The 22,892-nt window shown below is 36.0% G+C and overlaps 2 protein-coding genes across 2 annotated transcripts in view; both read right to left on the bottom strand.

The window, feature by feature from the left end:
• The window catches only part of LOC108360548 (sodium-dependent nutrient amino acid transporter 1), a 21,427-nt gene extending 14,665 nt beyond the window's left edge, over positions 1-6,762 (bottom strand). The window contains exon 1 of the mRNA XM_017612897.1: positions 5,909-6,762. Within this exon, the coding sequence (XP_017468386.1) occupies positions 5,909-6,257 (349 nt within the window). The 5' untranslated portion in view covers positions 6,258-6,762. The remainder of the gene's footprint in view (positions 1-5,908) is intronic.
• An 8,898-nt stretch (positions 6,763-15,660) lies between these two features.
• arr (low-density lipoprotein receptor-related protein 6) overlaps positions 15,661-22,892 on the bottom strand; it is a 183,263-nt gene continuing 176,031 nt past the window's right edge. Inside the window, exons 3-7 of the mRNA XM_017612872.1 lie at positions 18,319-21,347; positions 18,085-18,245; positions 17,747-18,016; positions 17,052-17,679; positions 15,661-16,977 (exon numbers count right to left, since the gene is read on the bottom strand). Of these exons, the coding sequence (XP_017468361.1) occupies positions 16,168-16,977; positions 17,052-17,679; positions 17,747-18,016; positions 18,085-18,245; positions 18,319-21,347 (4,898 nt within the window). The 3' untranslated portion in view covers positions 15,661-16,167. The remainder of the gene's footprint in view (positions 16,978-17,051; positions 17,680-17,746; positions 18,017-18,084; positions 18,246-18,318; positions 21,348-22,892) is intronic.

Genomic DNA, 22,892 nt, shown 5'->3' with positions numbered 1-22,892 from the left:
CAATATAAGGCACTAAAAAAAGGCAAAATACGAAGAACAATCAAAAAATATTTATTTTAGAAATGTTTATATTACAAGTAAAAAGAGAAAAACTATGAACTAGTTTCATTAATAAAAAATTTGTACTTTGAATCTTTGACTATTTTATCCTTTCGAGTTGTAGTAACGTTGAACCACAAGATGCATTTTGAAGTTTTCTGGCAGCATTTTCATTCGATTTTCGCGAAGAAAAGCCTTAATGTACTAAATGTGCGCTCGACAAGTGGAGCCCAACTTAAATATGGAACGTTTGAAACGTTCATATTATCAGGAATACATTACAATTTTATCCACACCCCTTATTGTCTTCAACCCTACGTTAGCTGAGAAAACGGCTTTGAATTTTTCCAACACGAATTGGCAAGAGGTCCCTGCGTTCTATAAGCCGCATGGGCATGTGCATGATAAATAATTTTTAGAAGGTAGTTTCACTTCAAAATTTTTGACATAAACCGTGTCTGTGACAAACACGCAATGTGGCCACTGCTACGATATAGAACTTGGGGATTATCGCTGTTATTTTAGATATTTTTTAACAGAACATGTAAAGATTATATGTTTTATAACTGATCACTTAATTTTTAATATAAATATACGTATTTTATACATACATTTTTGCCACTGCTAATCACATGAATAAAAATCATAAAAATTAAAATATAACAGCAATATTTCTTGTTTATAATGGATTAGATCCATCGCACACCCGGACTTTATCGGCCGCCAATTTAGATTGCTCGCTAGTCTTTCCATTGCACCACAACTTATTGGTCAGGGCGATTAAGCTGGTGTAGTGTGCGCACCTCCATACATCTTCATGTACATATTTCAAGCGAGCCCTATCATTTAAATAGGCGGCCGATAAAGTCTGTGGTGTGCGGTGGCTCTTATAGCTGTGTCCTTACATCTATTCCGTGTGTTGCAATATCCACGAAAGCAGCAGTTAATTTTTTATGAAGAAAATTATTACAAAATATTCGAAAATTTCTCTACTTATATGTTTGGCTTTTCTTTGTTTTATTTTTCCAACGTCAAAAGCTGGATTTTTTTTTTTTGAAAAAGTTGGTACAACAAAAAATACGAAACACGTTTTCTGTCAGATAGCTAACATGGCGGATAAGAAGAAGAAGTGAAACCATGATACAAAAAAGAAGGTAGTTTCAATAAGCAACTTTTGACGGATAATAAAATTTTTTGGCCTTGCCACTTTGATAATATTAAAACAATAAATCGGAGTATTTTCTTTCCCATATTTATACCAATGTAATAACATTTTAAATCAAAAACCATTATCAGTACTTGGTACTGTTAAAGGAGACTTCATCGTAATGGTTCTCTTCATTTTGTAATAAAAACCACGGGCGCATTTTTCTGTTTTTTTTATTAATGCCATCTTGCGATTTAAAAATCAAATTCTAAAGAATGTTCTTCCCAAATGAAACCTTTTTATATTTAGGTTCAAATTTGCTTTTAAATTTCTCATCAGATTTTGCAAAAAAATAGGCTTTTAGCATCATTAAATTTCACAAATTAATTTATGCAAAACACCTGAAGAAGGCTTGAACAGACCGCTCTCCGATAAACAGCTAACAGATCGTCGTTTAAAGTACAAAACCGTGTATCAACAAAATGCACAACTGCGTATGTGAGGTTGCATAAATTATTTAGAAGAGAATAAAACACTCACATTTCAAAATGGTTCTCTTTTTTACAAAGAAATCGCATTTCAGGACGAATGGATAAGGGTTGAGCCAAGAGCTTGTGTGAGCAAATCCAATTTTTGGAGAAAAATGTCAGTTACGCGGTTTTGCAGTTACACATTCTTCATGCGTTCTGAAACCTAGTCGTCAACCCCATTTGCGAAATCATTTAGCCGGCATGATTTTCTAGTTCATCATATTGAATGTACTGATAAAATCTCTGCTTAAAAAAATATATTTTTTCCAGTAATCAGGTAGCATGAATTCGATGAAATGCCATAATTTTATTAAAAGTCAAATGGTTAGCAACAACAACGAATGTCATTAAATGAAACTACCTTCTTTTTTGTATCATGAGTGAAACTACCTTCCATGATACAAAAAAGAAGGTAGTTTCATTTTCTTTATTTTTCGTACAGAAATTTCTTTACGAGTTCGTGTCAACCACTTCATATAATTTTCTTTGAAGATTCGGAAAAAAATCGTTACAGAAATCAGATTCTCCTAAAGAGATCGTTAAGATTTCGGGAACTTTGGTTTGCAGGGTACCCTGCAAACCATTTTTTCAGAGTATTCTGCATTGTAAAGAAATTTTAAAGAATTCGATAAGATTTAATTCGATTTTTTGCCGAATTTTCTAAAATGAAATAAATTACGCACACTTCCATTCTTTTACGAAATTTCGGAAGAAGATCTGTGAAGCAATGAAAATAATTCTCCTATGTGAAGAATATATTTCAGAATTTTTTCAGAATTTTCTTTATTTTTCGCACAGAAATTTCTTTACGAGTTCGTGTCAACCACTTCATATAATTTTCTTTAAAAATTCGTAAAAAAATCGTTACAGAAATGAGATACTCCTAACGATTTCCTTAAGATTTCGGGAACTTTGGTTTGCAGGGTATTTTTTTTGTTTTGTCTATCTGGATTACTGTATACTGTGTGTGTATATTTTTTAATCTTAAAAAAATTGTAAATGCTATAATCACTTTTTTAAAGGTAGAAAAGGCAAAAAAAGGCAAATATCTTAAAAAAGGCAACATCAAATGTGTATATATGGAATCAGGGAAAGCTAAATCGTCGACATTCTTAATCGAATATACTCTATCTCTTTAGCAGAAAAAAAAGGCAATTTCCATAAAATCCGTTCCCTGATTATAACTTTTGTGCCTCTGGGGTACCCAACACTAAGAGATAAAAGTAACAGCGGTTTTGTAAGTTCTTGGGATTGGTGATGGGGAATTTGGGGTCCGATTAAAAAATTCAAAATGGCAAATCCCACATGGCGACAAAAAAAATTAAAACCTATCCGATTCGCTTGAGTCGTTTTTCTCTGATATTTTTTTTAGATCTTTGATTACGAATCTGAAGTTAGCTCGGAAAAATTCAAAATGGCGAACCCACTGAGGCGGAGTTAAAATCGAATAGATTCGCTTTACAATCGCGGGTTTTTAAAATTGTTGATTACGTCTCTAAAACCACATTTTAAAAATTAAAAATGGCGAATGAGTTACTCAAACGAGATAAATATGTTACTGATACGCCATGTTCGAACGATCGATTTTAATTTTTCATGATAAAATCGTTGATCCAATATGGATTCGCCATTTTAAATTTGTTCAATCTGACTTTAGATTCGGGATCAGCGAGCCCAGAAACATATTTAGTGTCCTTTAGTTATGAATTTTTTTTTATAAGCGCCACATAGCTTTCGATTCTACATAAAAAACCTAAATTTTCACCTCTTAAAAATAACGATAGGTCTGCACCATTTTTCGGGCAGAGCCGCATGCGTTTTGGCGTGCGATGAACCATATGCAAATCAATTTTTGGAAAAAAACTCATTTTCAACCGTTTATTTCTTTTATCGATAAGTTTTATATATACATTCAAATCATTGTAAAATAGATTACTTTACTTTCCATCTGCAATCGCCGGACTAATTTTCACGGGAGAGTATTAAATTTCTGCAGAGTTTTCTTACAAACTTTTAATTAAGAGTTCTAATTAAAAAATGAATACCGCTAAAGATGTGAAATTTTTTCGAAAATTTATATAACGTCCAGTACGATTGTTAAAATTTGTTACAATGTGGCACCATTATATCACCATGCATTATTTTCATAAGGAATCAAAGCAGTATATCCGAAAAAAGAAACTCTTTCTTAAAAAATTCAAACTTTTTCTTAGCTTAATCGAAGAACTTGCAAAAAACACATGAACGAATTTAAATTTTTAAATTTTGATTCTTAATTTTTAAAACTTTTTTTTATTCTTTCTAACCGATTTCAGAAAGATGACGTTATCAATTCGTCGGAATTTTTTTTTATTTATCTGACCTGATGACTTTGGACCACATGAACAGCTTTCGATAATTTTTTCATTTTTTAGCAGAGGGGTGGCACCTTAAGTCTGGTACCATACTAGTTTGGTTTAGTTTTGATCACTGGGTCACAAAGAAATTAACGGTACCCTCAAATATGTACATGAGAATTGAATTCGGTTTTTTGTTTGGTTTAAAAACACTTAAGGACCCTAAAATTACACAAAAAAATGCCGAGACCCGTAAACTCATGGTGGTTTCTCTTCTATCGCCTTTTGATTACCCCTTTCTCTTTTCATGTTCAATTCTAAAACAAAGGAAACCGATGAGAAAATTTTGTGTTCGATTCTTGAAATGTCGCACTCTTGTAAAGAAAAAAACACATTCTCTGCGCTTTGAAGCTTTGTCAGGGCAGATGGTTTGTTTAAAACGATGCGTGAGCTAGACCAGGACAAAAAGGTCAAAACATGCTCTTTTACAGGGTTGAGTGTAACACCGAACACATTTTGCACAGTGGAAGGGTAGCATTTTTTGGAAGAAACGAAATTACCATTAATTTTGGGTCGTAGATTACGGATCAGTGTGTCACACAAAGCACAGGGACCTACTGTTAGGAAAATTACCTTTTATTTTGTGATACACTGAAATTATGTACTTCTTCAAATGTATATTTTAATTTTTAAAATAACATTTTTTAAGAGGGATGTGCGAATAATCGATTAAACAATTTTTTATTGGTCATAATCCTAATTAATGAAAAAAAGTGATTAATCACATTCTGATTAATCAGATCCTGAGTAATTAATGTTTACTCATAAAAAATTAATTAAAATCTGAGTAACTTTGCTCATATCTTTCGAGTTGGCTTTCAAAGCAAATGAATTTTTTTTTTTATATAATACCATGTTTTTCTTATTAACAAAAATATAATGCCAAACGAGCATCTTACTATGTTGCTCATTGGCATTAAAAAAATACACATGTACATAGGTATGTGTATAAATTTTTTCCTATTATAAAAAAGCGGCAATTATTTAGGTTTCCGATCAAAAAGGTTATGATTAATCAGTTTTCAGAATTATAAAATAAATTAGATTCTAATCAGGTTTCGATTAATGAGCTTGTTCGATTAATTGATTAATCGCACATCCCTATTTTGTTAAGTTTCTTTTGTTTCTCTATTTAGTCGAAAACTGGCAAAATTCATTCATATTTTTAAACTTTTTTTCTGTCTAAAATTTTCCTTAAAAATGTTGGTTTCGTATATATTTTAACTGCGACTTTAATCTTTTATTTTTTGTCTAAACTTTTTTTCTGCATAACTTTGGTCTTTGAGTGAAAAAAAGGATTCGGACTCTGTGCTACTGAATTAACTTGATTTTACCATTTTCGTACCTATCCAAATATTTTTCACAGCATACTTTTTATCTGCTAACTTTTTTTCTATTTGAACTTGAGTTTAAAATTTTTTTGGTTTTTAAGTACTGCTTCCACAGTGAAGCGTCAACTCATATATCGTCCAATACCTTGTATACGCCAACTGCAATACTACTTATAAAGTAGTCAGAAAATTTCACAAAATAACAAAAAAAAGTACTCTCTTCAAAACTTTTGAATAGCTTTCTAACTGAATTTGCCAAATATGAGCATCTAATATAATTATCACCATTAAATTTATGGGTTACGATACGAGGTATTGTACGCCAAGCGACGATATATGTATCTCTAAAATAACTATAAAATTGTAGTACAAAAATTGTGAGTTTACAAGCCACTGTAAATGTGGCCGTTAACATACATATTTACAGTTAATACTATGAATATGTTTTTTTTTTTGGAAATTCACCTTTCATAATTGGCACCATATTGAAAGCTTTAATACAGCCGCGACCAGAAAATTGCCCCAAAATGATCTCCAAATAATACACAGGTCTTCCGATAATGAGCAAAACAATTAAATATGGAATAACAAAAGCGCCACCACCATTTTGAAATGCAATATAAGGGAAGCGCCAAATGTTGCCCAAACCCACAGACAATGAGATGCAGGAGAATAGGAACTCAATCTCATTGCCCCATTGTTCGTTAGGCTTGGTTGCACACGCTTCGGATTCAGCTGTTGTTTTAATATCCTTCGGTATGCCATTTTCCAAGTTGTCAGGTTGTAGCTGGAGTAGCTCCTCTTCGGCGGACATTTTGTATTGAAGAAGCTTCACTTGGCGTCTATTAGATTTGTCAAGGTATTTTATGCACTACTATCTTCTTAACAAATTTGCTATTAAACGCGCGTGATCCAAATGCACTTGCGACGCAGACAATTTAAATTAACGCTCCTTGTATTCGACACTTAGCTGTCTACTATTGCACTGATTCGTTCACGAATGGTTGAGTGCGCTTTTAAGTGGATCAACGCGACCGCAAACGCAAATGACAATCTCACTAAGTTTAGTCGCTATCTTATTTAAGATTTTATTTTTATTAATTGTCAGTCGTGCGTCTTTCGCGTGGCTCAGCATCCAATACGATAAGATGAGCATTTCCCATTTACTATTTGATCTTAGTCGGTTCACAACAGTTTGCCTAAATCTTAGTAAATTGTATATTGTTCGGCGAAGGCAGCTGGGCAGCAGTCGGTTGAACTGACAAATAGGCATTTAAGTGGATCAACGATTTGCATTAATAAAGTTTATCACAAGCAAATACTACTGTTAGTATGTTCATGTGTATGTGCCATATGTACATGTATGTATGTATGTATATAAACATGCTCTCACCAAGGGTATTGCATTTGTGTGCTACGTCCCACTAAACAGTAGTTGTGATAATCAAAAAGATCGCGCAATACTTGTAAGATCATTTCATTTCAGATCCTAAGTAGTGGACAACGCGTTGGGGCCCAGAACTTCGTAACGAAATCTCAGTTCGATTTTGCAAGTTCTTAAAAGGATATCAGTATATCAATGAATCTTTTATAGATTTGATTTTGGACAGATACTTCAATTTTTATTTTTCTTGCCTTACCCGAGACTTAGTTGCGTTAACTTAAGATCTGTTTAAATGCTGAAATACCGTGTTCCTTTCCTAAGGTTGGATGTCTGATTGCAGCCACAACTACTAATTAACAAACATGGTTCTCGCTGGCAAGTCTTGACGCCGAATAAACAGTGAGTAAGCCTTCTTCTTTTTACTCACTCCCATAGATCACGCACACGCTCTTTTTATTCTTTTTGATTGGCGCCGCAATCGCCTAAGTGATTTTAGTCCAGTCCAACAAAGCACGGCAGTCGTTCGCTTTCTATGCGAAGTGACTGCTTGGTCTTCCCATCGCGATGCCTTCCTTTCCTTTGCTACCAGCAGCTGGGTTAGCGTCAAATACTTTCGCTTCGTCGTCCTCGGCATTCTAACTCGCCAATACGCAAAGGCCGGTATATCTTCCGCAGATTCTTTCTCTACTTATAGAGTGTGGGTTTTGTACGACTAGCGAGGACTTTACTTCTCCATTGCCTACCTAGTGCAAGTAAACACAAGGATAACAAATACAGACATCGCGACATAAAGACAACTTCTTGTCGCGCAGTCAAAAGTGGCTTTGAAATCAATAAATATATGGTGTGCGCCGAAGCCATTCTCGCGAGCCTTTTCGATGATTTAGAATACCTGGTCGACGGAGGATTTACCGTTATAAACGCACACTGATAAATGCCAATCAGTTCGTTGACGAAGACTATACCCTCTCACTCAATACGCTCGATACGCTGATCTCCCGGCAGTGGGCCACATGTCCATTCGTCTTTCTTGTGGTGAGTGGCCGCTTTCCAGGGAATACTTCTCAAAAATTTAAAGTTGAAACCAGCCGAATTTATATTCGAAAATATCTTCAATTCCGTGACCTTTGCTTTTGTGAGTACCGCATATGCGATGGTGAAAACTGCGGTATAAAATAAAAAGAAGATTCTGAGGTTGACACCTTATTTACTTCTTGAAAGGTAAGGATTTGAAATATAGAATGAGAATGTTTCTATTGATGAATATGATTCAATGCTGAGGATTAAGGCCTTTAGAAACAGCCCCTCTTTTTGCGCCTGCTTAAAGCTTTATATTTTAGGAAGAGGTTAAGTGATTGGGAGTGATGACAATTTTGTTAACCGTTTGGTGGCGGCTTTAGGTGTTAATCAAGTTTTTTATCGTGAATAGCTGATCGCTCATTGAACTTCTGAGTGCTGGACTTGTGGCGATGAGCACTGAGGATACCCACTTTTTGCATGAATACGTAAATGTGAGTTGTATAAATTTTGACAGAAAACGCAAGTAATTTGAGAGAGGCAGTCGTTACATTTTATTTTATTTTTGGGGGGATTTACCATCTAATATCGCACAGGTACCTGAGAATGTTTTCAAAGTAAGAGTTGTTTTGGGAAGTTTTCTTTTGTGGAAGATTTTGAATTTGCTCTCGAGTAGGTTATATGGTTATACATACATTTCACAAGTTAAAAATGTTTGGTTCCAATTGATTTATTTGTTTATCTTTCATAAAAAATTGCAATTCTTTGTACATTCATGGCGCAATAAACAGGTGAAGTAATAAAACAACTTTCTCGCTTTATTTTCTGACATTCGGCTGCCTTATAGTCAAATTTTCAAATAAGGCAGTGTCAAAATCTTTCTTCTCAGTCTAATTACTTCACCTGGTATAATGCCACCATGGTACATACATATGTACATGCAGCTGCTTCGCTTAATGTAATAATTTTCGTTTACTGGGTTCTTGTTTCATCGGCTAATTACACTTGGAGGTTTAACCGCATGCCTCCACCTTCTATAGATTCTGTTAAAAGAGCTATGTTAAGACAGAAATGTTGGTGGATACCGCAAATTTCTACTGTTAAACCATATCTGTCTTGCTGAATTTCTTACCATCGCTTACTTAACATCAGCTGTGATTTCGTAGTTTGACAACTCAGTTTTCATTTTACCGCGCCATCTACATTGGGTAAAGATCGATCTGATTGGCTTGATGCCATTTTAAAAGTGATATGTTAAGACAGCAAGTTGCCCACATCAGAAAACGGGACAAAGTTAAAACAGGAATTTGACAGATGTTAAGACACATTTAGTAGGAAATGGAGACGTGGTGTTAGGGTCATTCTTGATTCGTTCAGCCAAAATTAAATTATAACACTTTTATTTATTAGTAAATAGAAAAGTTACAGTGTTGATGTTGACAGATAACTCATACGCCATAGCAAGCCTGTTAGCCAGTCTGCATGCCATGGCGTATCAACAACATCATCATTGGCTTGAAGTTTCAAGTCACTGTATTTTTTTTTGTTTGTTAATTTATTTTCACGCTTCCAAAGTGTTTTCATTTTTATGACCCTAAAATCCTCTCAAAGTAAGTAGGGGTTAAATGCAAACTTATTTTCGCGACCAAGTCTAATGTACATACATACATAGTACATATGTACATGCATAAATATGTGTGTATGACTTTGTGCGCAGTTTGTTATATCTATTAACACTTATTAAGCACCTAAATACATATTTTATTTCACATATTTTTAAATATTCTTTTGAGACTCGCCATTTATTCAACCACAAATTGTAGACCTGTGAAATTTGAGATCTGAGTGTTAATTACGAGCATAATGGCAGTTGACACTGGAAAAATATTCATTTGAAAAGTAACAAAATGGGAAATTAGCAAATAATTAGATGGTGAAATACTTTTTGACGATGAATATTTTTTAAATTAAACAGTAGGAACGCTAAAATGGCACACAAAAACGCCGAGACACCTAAACATAATTTTGGGTCGTAGATTTTCATTTTAAGTTTGTGTATGAGAAAAAAGTCTAACTTTAACATGGAAAGTGTTACTCACAGCCATGCACGCTTATGTCATTAGGGTGGTTCAAAATAAATAAAGTAGGAATTTTAAACGCTCTGACCCCTAGGATTGTTTTATATCAAAACAAATACCCCTGTTTTTTAATATTTTGAAATCAAAAAATATTTAGTAGTCGCTCAATGCGCTCAAAGTTTTCCATGTATTTTATATAGAAAAAAAATTGTCGTAGAAATAGTATAGAATTCTTGAAAATCAATTTTTTTCTAAAGGCAAACTCTGTTTCTCTTCAGGAGATTTCCAATAATAATACCCAGTTGTTTATATATCAATTTTTTAATATTAACTATTTTTTATAGGTCCGCCGAAAAACCTTAAACGCAATGGGGGCCCATAAAAAATCGTTAGTGTAAGAAAATGGTAAAATAAACAATTGGGTATTATAATTTTCCTGAAGAGAAACAAAGTTTTTCGATCGAAAAATATAGATTTTCAAGAATTCTATACTATTTCTACGAAACATGTTTTTTTCATATAAAATACATCGAAAAGTTTCAGCGACCTCTAAATATTTTTTGATCTCGAAATAAAGAGGCAGATGTATATTTTTTAAATATAGAACACTCCTAGGGGGTGAGTGAGAGCATTAAAATCCGGACTTTACTTTTTCACATACAGTTTTGGACTACCCTAATGTGCATACGAGTATAGCCATGTACATGGCGTATGAGTAACATTATTTCCTGCACATATTTCATAAATAGTAAAATTATAGTTTAAAAAACTAAAACCTCCCTATTATAATTGCCATTCGTACTATCATCAGGTATGTAACTTGAGAATAGAAATCGCTGCATCTTTTAGGCGCATCAATATTACATAGTTACATCCCGAGTTAATAAAAGGAAGGTAAAAAAATATCATTACACATTTTCCTTAGACCATTCACAACTAGAATTACACAACATACTTCTACGTATCAAAAAATAAAAAATAAAAAGTTCAAAATTAAGATGAAAATTTGTTTAATTTTTCAACACAATTTTAACTTAAGAAATTTTGCAAATATTTAACTAAAAAAATTTCCAAATATTTAACAAAAACATACCAAGAATGAACCATATTTTTATACAAAGTTGGCGGAAAAATATTAGAATAAAAATTGTTGCATATATTGTGAAAAATTTGCTGTGCCAATACTTTGTACGTAGTTTAAAAAACTCCCCATGCGATTACCTAAAAATGCAAAAATTTTGTAAAATTCAACAATTTATATTGAGCTCGAGGCCTTTTTTTTAATGAAAATTTATTGGGGGAAAAGCAACAATAATTTGAAAAAATGGTAGAAGTGATTGATAGCTATTTCGGAAATCACCACATTTCCTCATCAGACTTCTTTCAGTAGGATTCGAACCGACGATCCCACTGACTCAGCCAGTTGCCTATGCACCGTGCTAAGTACGCCTTGTAAATTATCGTTTGCTTTTTTCCACTATTTTCATTTTTGTTATGCCAACACAATCAAGCGCAGCTATTCCGCTGCAATTCACTTGATCATGTGGTTATTGGTATTGTTGTTTTTTTGCTAATAATTCTATTTTTAGAATGTTTAACTTTTTTTTAGGTGTGCTCGTCCTTAAGTTAGGCCATTTTGTAAAATTAATAAACATAAAAATTTTCGTTGAACAAGTCGGGTACACTAGCAACCTTTTGTATTTTTTCAGTGATTTTTATTTAGAATTTTTAAAATGTTTGTAACCAAAAATAATATGGGTGTCCTTAGAAATGCTTAAATGCCTCGTAACCACGTAAACCATACAAAATGAAGTAAGTTTAGGAGGTTTACATGGTTACGAAGCATTTTTGCCCTAAAATTAAAAAGAAAATCACTTTTCATTTTTAGAGCCATAATTAATCAATATAGTATATTGATTTAGTTCTTCTTTATGTTTCATTTCAAAACACTTTTCTTAATTACATTTTTCTTTTGGAATTTCTAATATTTATTAATTTAGTATTTAAAGTATATATTTTTTGTATTCTTTTTTTATTTGTATTAAAATTAACTACATTTATTAACCTACACTTATTGAAAGATATACAGTTATTGATTTTAATTACATATTTTTTTTTTGTAAATACATAAAAACAAGTAAACATTCAACATTTCAAGGGCATACAATTTTTAATGCGCCTTCGTTTGGCAATGTAACAATTGGATGAAATGAGTGTAGAGAAAAATTAGTGAGGCACTTTTTGGCATTAATAACAAATTATTTATTTGCAAGGATAATATTAAAATGTGGGTTGTGATAAGAAATAAAACTAAAATAAAGTTTATAAAAAATTAAATCAGCAATGAAAAACAATAAAAATAAATACGTAAAATGATAAAAAAAAATATTAGAAAGAAAAAAAAATATCGAGTGTAATAAAAATAAAAATTATTTTTAGAACCTTTAACAAATAATAATTACAATAAATAGATGTTCATTATGCTTTAAAAACGATAAATATAGGCTGAAAAAATGGAAGCGATTCTGTTTATGTTTGGAAATCACTTACAGGACAATTATTTATAATCTTACAGTTATATTTACATTGATACGTTGTATGGAATTTGACAAAGCCTTGCTCTTTTAATTAAGTTATTTGTATGTATGTTAATTAGTCTTATCTACTTTCAACAAAACCGCTGATTTTTCGCACAGTTTTTACACAGTTAGATACTTTTTTGATTTGCTTGCGTTTTTTTCTCATTTAATTCCACTAATGCACACACAGAACATTTTCATTAACTACATAATCTAAAAACAACATATGTGTACGTTAATGTACCTATGAATGTTCTATATATGTATGCACATTAGGGGGGTCTTTATTTTTTAATTATTTATTTATTTTTTTGTTTGATTATGCGGTAAGTCATCGGAGTATGGGTCTAAAATCAATTTCGAATTTCCCAAATTGCGAATATAATTTATTTTCCTTAACAACGTTGAACGGGCATACGTATATTTCTGTTGCAAGCATTGGTTGCCTATTTTTTGCAATTTGGCAATCTCGAAACTGATTTTAGATCCATAATTTATTCGGCTAATTCTCTTTGAATTTTTTGTGGAATAGATACTACTATACCCTACTCACATGGTTGAAAAAATTCAACATACAAATTGACCCGCCCTAAAGTAAACACATTTATATACATATGTACATACATATGCAAATGTATCATATTAAATAATTTAATCTTACATTTTTAGATGTGATTAACAATCATTATGTACATACATACAAATTGCAGAGGTTAACACTTACTATATTTTTGAAATGTTTTTTATTCTTGTATTTACAAGCTTTTCGTAAAGCAAAAGCAAATGTATGAACCTTGTGGTCACTTAATTTTTTCTTGGGATTTTTTATATATTTATTTTTTTTAATTTGTAGTGAATTTATTTCTCCATGCATTGTCAAATTAAACAAATAAGCACATTTGGTAGAGTCCGACCGAACGTTCGGGCTCGGGTGCGGTCTAATATATTTGTAACTCGGGTTTGGCTGTAGTTTGCGGTGCAATGAAGAAAATTTGACTTCCTGATAGATTTGATCTAAATTCGAATGCAAGTCTTACACAAGAACTTAAGCTCTGAATTAAACACGATTCGGAAATAGTAATGAATATGATAACTAGAACAGAGTCGAGGCTTGATAGAGCAGCAGAATCGGAAGAAGCGATTTACTATAAAGGCTTATAATGAAGGCATCACTTATAAAAAAAAAAAAATACCGGCGAACGGCGAACTCACCACAGCGAAATTCGTGCTGTTAAGTATATATTTTCAAAATATATTTTCAGTTGAGATAGGGCGTTTTTGAGCCAAATTCTGAGATAGGGCGTTCCTCAAGCAAATTCTAGTAGGGCACTTTTCAATCAAATCCTGAAATAAGGCGTTCTTCATCCAAATTCTGACGTAGGGCGTTCTTGAAAAGTTTGCCAACCTTCCTTTTAGCCGTCACTATGCATACATTTTTATTTTTTCTGCAAGTTTTTTTATAAAATATGGTTCTTACAGCAACAAAAAACATAAAGATAAAATTTCTAAACTTTGTGCAAAACTCAGGAAAATTCAATAAATTTTCATGGAAATTTTCATGGAAGTTTTCAACATTGTAAACCGATTTACGTTACGGATTTTTTCCATATAAAGTATTTTCGAAAAATTTGTATTGTATGTGTCGGGATGGCCGTTTTATGAGACAAGCAAAACACATGTACTCACAACGCTTAAGTTGTACTCAGTAAAATTAGGTTTATTTAAGTAATTTAGTTTTAGAAAATAGAAAAAGTTATTTAATTGATTGATAAGCAAATATTCGTAGTGGCTTCCGCACACGACCAGTCTCTCTCGCTGACGTTTACCGACTTACTCCCTGCTGCCTCTCTCTTGCAGACATGCCTCGTCGTCAAGGGTTGCCAGATAACTTTACATATGGAAGAAAAGCGTGAAAAAAATTGCCGAACATCAACGGTAAGTACTTCAAAGTTTCACTTTATTATACTAAATTTTAAAGGGCTACAAAACTGCATACCCACAGCATTCTAAAAAATCCGATTAAAAAATTGAAAATTTTCATGTAAATTGAATATTTCATAGTTTTGTACAAAGTTTAGATAGCTAATAAAAAATTTGCGGAAAAAATAAAAATTGTTGCATATATTGTGAACAATTCTCTGTGCCAACACTTTTTGCCGTGAGCGTAAATATTTCAAAATTGCTTGTCGCCCAGATAAATTAATGTCGTACTATATTACATTAGACGACATTCCATTCCCGACATTTCCCAAAAACCCGACGATAGATTATCTCAAAGGCCGCAGAGAATTTAAGTAGTTCACAAATTTCTTAAACTATTTTGTTTTTATTATTATTATTACTTATTTTTAAATTTATGTATGATTTTCTTTAATAGCATTTTGTCCTATGTTTCCTTTGGCAACAATATTGCAGGAATATTTTATGACATACGATGAAATGTGACAAAAAAATGTACTAAATCAACGATAAAATTTTACTCAATACCAATACTTCAATTTGGCTCATTTTTCACATATGACATTCATTTATCCGGGCGATAATTTGCACATATCGTCGTCATTAATGCAAAAGGTCTTGAGTGACATTTATGTTTTGTAAAAGGAAGTTTTTAAAAAATATTATTAAGCAGGCATCTACAGTAAAATTCAAATGATAAATCAAAAGTTTACTGGCATCTTCAAAGCTGACATGAAAGTATTTTTTATGTATGTTGATTTTTGAACATTGCTGCTTATCTTGTAAAATTTTGAAATGGTCACTTGGAGCCCGCGATATGAACTTTTTGACCGAAACTTTTTTTCACTTCAATAATTTAGATTTAAAAAATTTTGATTCTATTTATAGTGAGGCCTAAATATTTTATTGAAAAAGGATACTTAACTCCCGAATAAGGGCTAACTATCCACCGGCAAAATGGTCCCAAGTAATCTTTTTCTGTAATATGTAAGAAAAAAACAGTCTATTGCTGCATGCTAATATTCAGCATCATATATTCAAAATAGTAGTAACAAGTTTAACACTTACAAAATTTAACGATACGCATAGCCGGCGGCAAAAATGGGAAAACTATCGAAATTAAAAGTAAATTCTCTCTAAATTTGAGATCCTACAGATATTTCTACTTAAAATATTATAAAGGCAACAAAGGTATTCACGTTTTTTTTCGGAATTCTAAAATTTTAAAACGCAATACCACGACACAAAAATTCGGTAATGACCCTTGTTGTAGGGTGATCATACTTAAATTTTTCTGTCTGACTGCAGTCAGTAGAGGCGCGCTTTTTAAAGTCGTTTGAAATATAGCGTACTTAGCCCATTATACATATGTACAATTATGAAGACAAAAAAAAAAATAATTTTAATTAACTCTACACTTAAACATTAGGGCACTTTTCAATAAATAAAGCTAGGTAAATATGTATTGTAGATGGAAGCAATTTTTCATGATATGAACGTTACGTCATTGCAATTGGCATTAAAATTATTAGTTACATGGTAAAACTAAAAAGCTGAAACTTTCAGTAAAATAATGAGTTCATCAACACACGCTCGTACAACTAACACACACAACTCAATTACACAAAATTACAACTACACATGCGCGCGCACTCATACACAACATAGCCTTAATATTACAATTTTTTACAAATAAATCTCAAAATGTTACGTGAAACCACGACTGGGTGACTGCACCGGCGAGGGTGGTGGCGGCAGCGGTGAAAAATATGTCGACGAGCGCGACGATGGCGATGGCGGACATGACGACTCCGGCACTATTCGCACATCGCTGTGGTAGTGTGAGCGCGGCGTTGGCGGCGGCGGATATGGCTCACTGTCATATTGATATTGCATGCAGATCACCGCAGACGATGTGGACGGCTTGGCAGCACCATGGCTGTTGTTGCTATTCGATTTACTGCTGGTGTAATTCGAATCGGATTCATCGCAAATATCCGTCGAGCAGGGTGTCGGTGGCGGTGGTTGATTAATGATGCGATAATGACGATAGGGACGACGTGAACGCGTCGCTGGCGAAGGTGGCGGATTGATGGGATAGGCACCCATACTGCTGCCATTTGTGGTGGAACTGGAGGCGCCTGTGATGTGATTGCGATCGTAGGAATTGATGCTGTTCCGCGAATTCAATGTGGACATGCGCATCGCATCAGCGACGGAGGCGATTTTTGAGACGCGCTGTGATTTGGAAAGTGTCGAAGGCGAGAGTGGATCAGATGCCTGATCATCTTTGGGCTCGTTACGACTTTTGCCAATGCGTGTGCGGCAGACTTGAAGTAGATAGACAATGGAGAAAATTATGACAATGGTGGCAAAGATTAGTATCATGAAGGCTTTCTTATCAGAAGCGGGCGCCATGCGACGCGTATTCGCTTGTAAGCACATTTCCGCTGACTCGTCAGCGCCATCGGCGCAATGGTCCCAACCGTCGCACAGCAGTGTGGCCGAGATGCAGAGCTGTAAGGAGATATTGATAGCGATATAGAGATTAGTGTAGCCATTTCAACTTCATTAACAGCGTTGCCACTTACCTTATTGATGGGACACTGAAATTCCCCCGGCCGTTTGCAACAGTCTGCCTCATCGTGACCATTCGCGCAATTAGTTGTGCCATCACACACCAGCGACTTATCTATGCACTCGCCCGACTGACAGCTGAATTGATCAGGCCGACATGAAGGGCAACCCACCTCATCAGATTTATCCGGACAGTCGCTCTGTCCATCACAACGCCACGAAGCTGGTATACAATCCTTATTCATATCACTACTAGAGCCATCGCCTTTAACCGGCGCCGCACATGTGAAATGATCCGGGCCGCAAGCGGGTAGAGCGCCACAGTTCTGTCTATCCTCGAGCAACATGAGGTTCTTCGGACACGAGCAATTATCACGCGCGCGTCCCTCCGAGGAGGCTATGCAAATGTGCGAGCACTTGGTGCGACTATGCAGACAGGTGTGATTGCGGAAGAGTTTCGACTCGGGTGTCCAGACGGCGACAATATCGGTTATTTGCGGCAGACGCTGCATTTCCGGTCGACGACCATCGCCATTTACGCTTATGCGCTCCACGCCAGTTTTATCGTCCAACCAATAGACGAAGCCCTGAAGTGCGGACAGCGAGATGACTTGCGAAATATGGGCGGAAACCAGAATTTTTCTGCGTAATAAAAAATAGAACATTTTAGCATTTCAATTTTTATTTGGCACTGCCAATTTAAGCCTACTTATTTTTGCCATTTATGTCCATAGAATCGATGCGCTTGCCATGCGCATAGTATACCATATCGCTCTGCTGATCCACTGCAAGTGCTGTGACACCTTCCAGCTTGAATGCGAGCACTGCGCGCTCAGCACCATCAATGCGCGCGCGTATAATGGCCTGTTGGCTACCCACGTCAGTCCAGAATAGCAGACGCTTCATGGCGTGCACGGCAATGTTGCGCGGTTTCTCTGAGTCGCCGGTATCTATGACGCCTATTGAATCGCCATCGAATCTGTAAGGAGAGAAAATAATATTTAGAAATGTTTCAATTGAATAAAAATGCTAAGCCCTGCCATCTACCTCGTCACATTGATGCTGTTCGAGTGTGAACAGGTCCAGAAAAGTAGGCGGCCAATCACATCCAGCGCGATATCGAAAGGCTGTGAACCGGAGCCCACTAATACCTTCACAAACGTGCTATTCGCGGGTGAACGTTTGATGCTGTGACTACGTCCTTCCACCTAAAAAATATAAGAAAAATTAATTCGCCACTTAAGCTTGGGCTGCTTGCAATTTTGCGCACTCTGAACTCACCCAGTAAATGTTGTGCGAAATTGGATCATATTCCACCGCGCGTATGTTCTTGCCCAGCACCGGCAGCGGCACATTCGGGCAGTCGCTTGTGTTCGGCAGCAAACGTCCGAAGCTGTTGCGCTGACTATAGATTACATAGTTCTTGGGTGACAGGCAGGACACGCCGTCCTTAGCCAATGTGTAGTGCGTGGGGCAGGCGCAGATCATGCCGCGTCGCGTCGGTTGAGCCAAGCATAACTGTGAGCACCCGCCATTGTTTGTTTTACATGGGTTGCTGCCCGTCTGACGATTCTGATAGAATATCACCAGCGAACGTATGTAAGTCATGCCACTGTGCACGAGAGTCCGATTTTGTCCCGTCATCTTGTGTACGCGTTCAATGTCGCCTGTGTTCCAGTCGCTCCAGTAGACGTAATCTTGATAGAGCGCCATTGCGTACGGCTCATCGACATCGGTGTTGAACAGCACCACCCGCTTTTTGCCATCCCAGTCGGCAGACTCGATTTTTGTGGGACGCGATTGAGTTGCCCAGTAGAGACGCCGCGTGTCAGGATCAAAAGTAAGACCCGTTGCATGATTCGCGCCAGAAATTATTGTCTGCAGTTCGGAGCCGTCCATGCCGGCGCGTCTTATCGAATCAGATGGCGACTCAATCCAGTACATATAGCCGCGTTTGGGCTCCAGCACTAGGGAACGCGGTTCCTCCACGCCTTTCCACAGCAGCACACGACGACTGGTGCCATCCAAGCGCGCGACTTCAATGCGGCGCGCTTCCGAATCTGTCCAGTAAATATTATGCGATAACCAGTCGACGGCTATGCCTTCCGGAAAGATGAGCCCAGCATCGATAATGCGTTGCACAAAGGAGCCATTCAGAAAGGCGCGATAAATACATTTCGACTTCTGATCGTTCCAGTAGATGCGTCTATCCGCCACATCGACATCCAAAGCATGTGCGTCGCGCACATCTTTGAAAGGTATCTTCTCGTCGTTGTGATTGCCCTCGTTGTTGTCAATCGAAATACGCCCGATATGCTCCTGCCGTGAGAAGAGCAGAAACGCCTCGGGTATGACGCATGTTTTCTTATCGCTCGCCAGTTCGTACTCTGTTGAGCAGCGGCAGACGTAGTCACTTGGCCGATTGAGACAAAGTTGCGAGCAGCCGCCGTTGCGTACCGCGCATGCGTTAAAGCCCTTCACCTCACGAAGGCGCGTCACTTTCAGCCCCATCAAATCGGGATATTGGTCAACGACGACTATTCGATTGTTGCCGGTGATTTTGTGCGCGCGATCAATGGCACGCCGCTGCCAATCTGTCCAGTAGAGGTAGTCATCTAGCAAACTTAGACCAAATAAGTGTTTGAGATTATCGCTAATCACGACACGCCTATCCGAACCATCCATATTGGCCACCTCAATCTTGTCCGTTTTACCATCACACCAGTAAATTGTTTTCGCCTCAATATCCAATGCAATGCCATTCGGCCAACCAAGATCTTCGGATACAAGTACCACACGTTCCGAACCATCCAAAGAAGAGCGCTCTACTTTCGGTTTTTTTTCATTCCAGTCGCTCCAGAACATCCAACCAAGCGTAGGTGCCAGTGCAATGGCACGCGGTTCTTCCAGGTCTTCGTAGATCAACACTTTGCGCGCCGAACCATCTAAGCGGCATACCTCCACTCGATCTGTTATTGTGTCAGTCCAATAGAGATTACGCGCTAGCCAATCCACTGCCAGTCCGTCTGGATGTCGCACTTCAGATGTCACAAAGTCTTGTATGGCTGTGCCATCAGGATGTGCACGTCTTATCGTATACGCCTCCACATCAGACCAGTAAATGTACTCCTCCACGGGATCATAGTCAATCGCAATTGCATATTTGACTTTTCCCAGCGGCAATGGAAATATCGTAAAATCTGGTGTGTCTAAAGATATCTTGCTAATCTGGCCGCGCTGCACAATGAAGAGCATTTCCCGTGAGCCATTCGCGCAGCTCGTCTCCGAAATCAATTTAACACCCGTCGGACAGCCACAGCTATAGCCTTGCGCATTTGTAGACAGTAGGCAAAGGTGTGAACAGTTGCCATTGTTGTGCAGACAAGGATTATCTTCGAACGGCTGCAGTGACGCATCCCAAGTGCGCACAGAAATCGGTGCCTCTGGTGTATCGATTAGCTCGCGCAACTCATGCGATTTCAAATCAAAAGTGTTCAGCGAACCACCCTTCGACCAGTCGGTCCAAAACAGCCGATTGTTGAAGTACGTCACACTATAGGGATATTCCAAATTACCAACAACTGTGCGTCGATTGCTGCCATCCAATTTCATAACATCGATAAATTTCAAATGACCATCCGCCCAGTAGACGAGCTCATTCTTCAAGTCAATCGTCAAACCATTGGGCCAAAAAATATTATCCTTTACAATAGTCATGCGCGACAATGGATCGCCATCCATGCTGGCACGTTCAATTTTCGGATATTCACCCCAATCGGTCCAAATCATCAGACGTTTCGCCGGTACCAACGCAATAGCGCGTGGCTGATCCAAATCCGTCCAGAAGAGTACCTTTTGATATTTGCCACTAAGTGTCGCTACTTCGATGCGATTTTTTTCGCCATCCGTCCAATATAGCTTATCCGTATACCAATCTATGGCCAGACCTTCGGGCTTATCTAGACCCGCAGATATCACAGTTTGTTTGGGTGCCTTCAACAATGGCACCGATGTGTTCAGATTAACACATTCGATTAGCTCGCGACCACAATCGGTCCAACAAATCAAATTGCGTGCATAATAGAAATCTATAGCCATCGTTTCGGTGAGATCTTTGACGATGACATCGATCTGTGGACTACCAGTCGGCCGTGTGATGTTTGCGACTTGTATGTCATGATATGTGGTGAAGAGCAGCGTGGAGGGTATAAATGGTGAAGCGCTGGCAGCAATTGGCAAGATGGAAGACGATGATGAAAATGTGTAAGTGGCGGTGGAGGCAGCGGTGGACATTGCGGGCGATAAGTGTGCTGGAAAGAAAGAACGGTGAAAATATTAGCATTTTACGTGGCGAAATAAATATGATCGTCATTTTGAAATATACTTATAAAAAGTTTTCAAGATTTGCGTATCAAATAATGATCAATTGGATAGGTTTAAGTTAAAAATACTTTTTTATGTTATATTGTCAATGGAATTTGTTATTTAACATTACGAACATCTAATACAAATTATATAAAAAAAATATTATCAATGCGTTAATATTTAAGCCTAAGGAGTAGGTACCCAGTGTTCACTGAAACAAAAAAAAAAAAAATATTTGGAAAAATAATGTAAATTAATAAAAATATTTTAGTCGACTCAGTACAAACAGAATTCTATAAAAAAAATAATATTTAAAACAAAAATTGAATTTTTGAATTAGCTGGCAACCCTATTAAAAGGCCAGGTTGAAGAATACATATTTTGAGTGGCAATGTACTGTGTATATTTATTTAATATATTAATATTTAAATCTGGCAAAAAAATGCTCGTTGAAATTAGTAAGATACAAATTGGAATTAAAAAAAAACGTGGCAAGCCTCAAAGAAAATATTTATATATTAACCCTAGAATACTAATCTTGAAAAGATGCATTTTGTAATATCCCTGATTCATTAAAATCGGTGAAGCCGTTTATGAGAAACCCATGGTATATACAGACAGTGTCAAAAATATGCATACCTCGACGTTTCGACGATTTTATTTACATACTTATATTCTCCATACCAAATTTTTCTTATTTTTTTAAATAAAATTTTTATAAAACATAGTTCATTCAACAGCAAAAATTACAAGAATGAATTTTTTTAGTTTCATAGAAAGCTTGGGAAAATGCAAGAAATTTTCATCGAAATTTTTAATTCGAGTTCATAGAAAAATTTTGAGTATGCAGTTTCTTAGCCGATTATATTTGAGTATAATAAAAAGCAAGTTTCAAGTCGCTAAAAATTACCTTTGATTTTTGAGAATTTTTTTCGCTGAGTGTATTGCGTAGCTTCTTTCATATACCTTTGGAAGAAAATGCGATAAAAAATTTCAAAAATCAAGTTAAAACTTGCACCTTATTTATTGAAGTTGAATATTAAATTTTTTCGAATTGAAAAATTGAAAATTTCGATGCAAATTGCTTGCATTTCCCAGAGTTCTGTATGAAATTAAAAATGATTCTTGTGGTTATTGCTGTATTGAATGTAAGTATGCAAACTATGAATCAATAAAATCGTCAAAACATCAGGGTATGCATATTTTAGCGCTGGCGATTGGTTGGGTCAGTTGGTTATTAGTTTTCTAGGGTCTATCAAAATCCAAATTTACACAAGTGGAATCTCCTCATATCACTTCATCATATTTTTTTTAATAATGCTCTGATGCAGCTATTGTACTGTCAAGGTTTAATGCTAGTATTATTCTATAGCTGTAATCAACTGCCTAGCAGTCTACCTGCAGCTTGAGTCCTTCGCACATTTCTAAAATAACATTTAACATTTACACCTGCATACAAACATATTTGTATGTATGTAAGTATGAGTGCA

The sequence above is a fragment of the Rhagoletis zephyria genome, unplaced genomic scaffold, assembly GCF_001687245.7.
Source record: "Rhagoletis zephyria isolate East Lansing unplaced genomic scaffold, Rhagoletis_zephyria_1.1 Rzeph_scaffold_00016, whole genome shotgun sequence".
NCBI classification, from domain to species: Eukaryota; Metazoa; Arthropoda; class Insecta; order Diptera; family Tephritidae; genus Rhagoletis; species Rhagoletis zephyria.
This window is presented reverse-complemented; position numbering and strand designations above follow the sequence as displayed.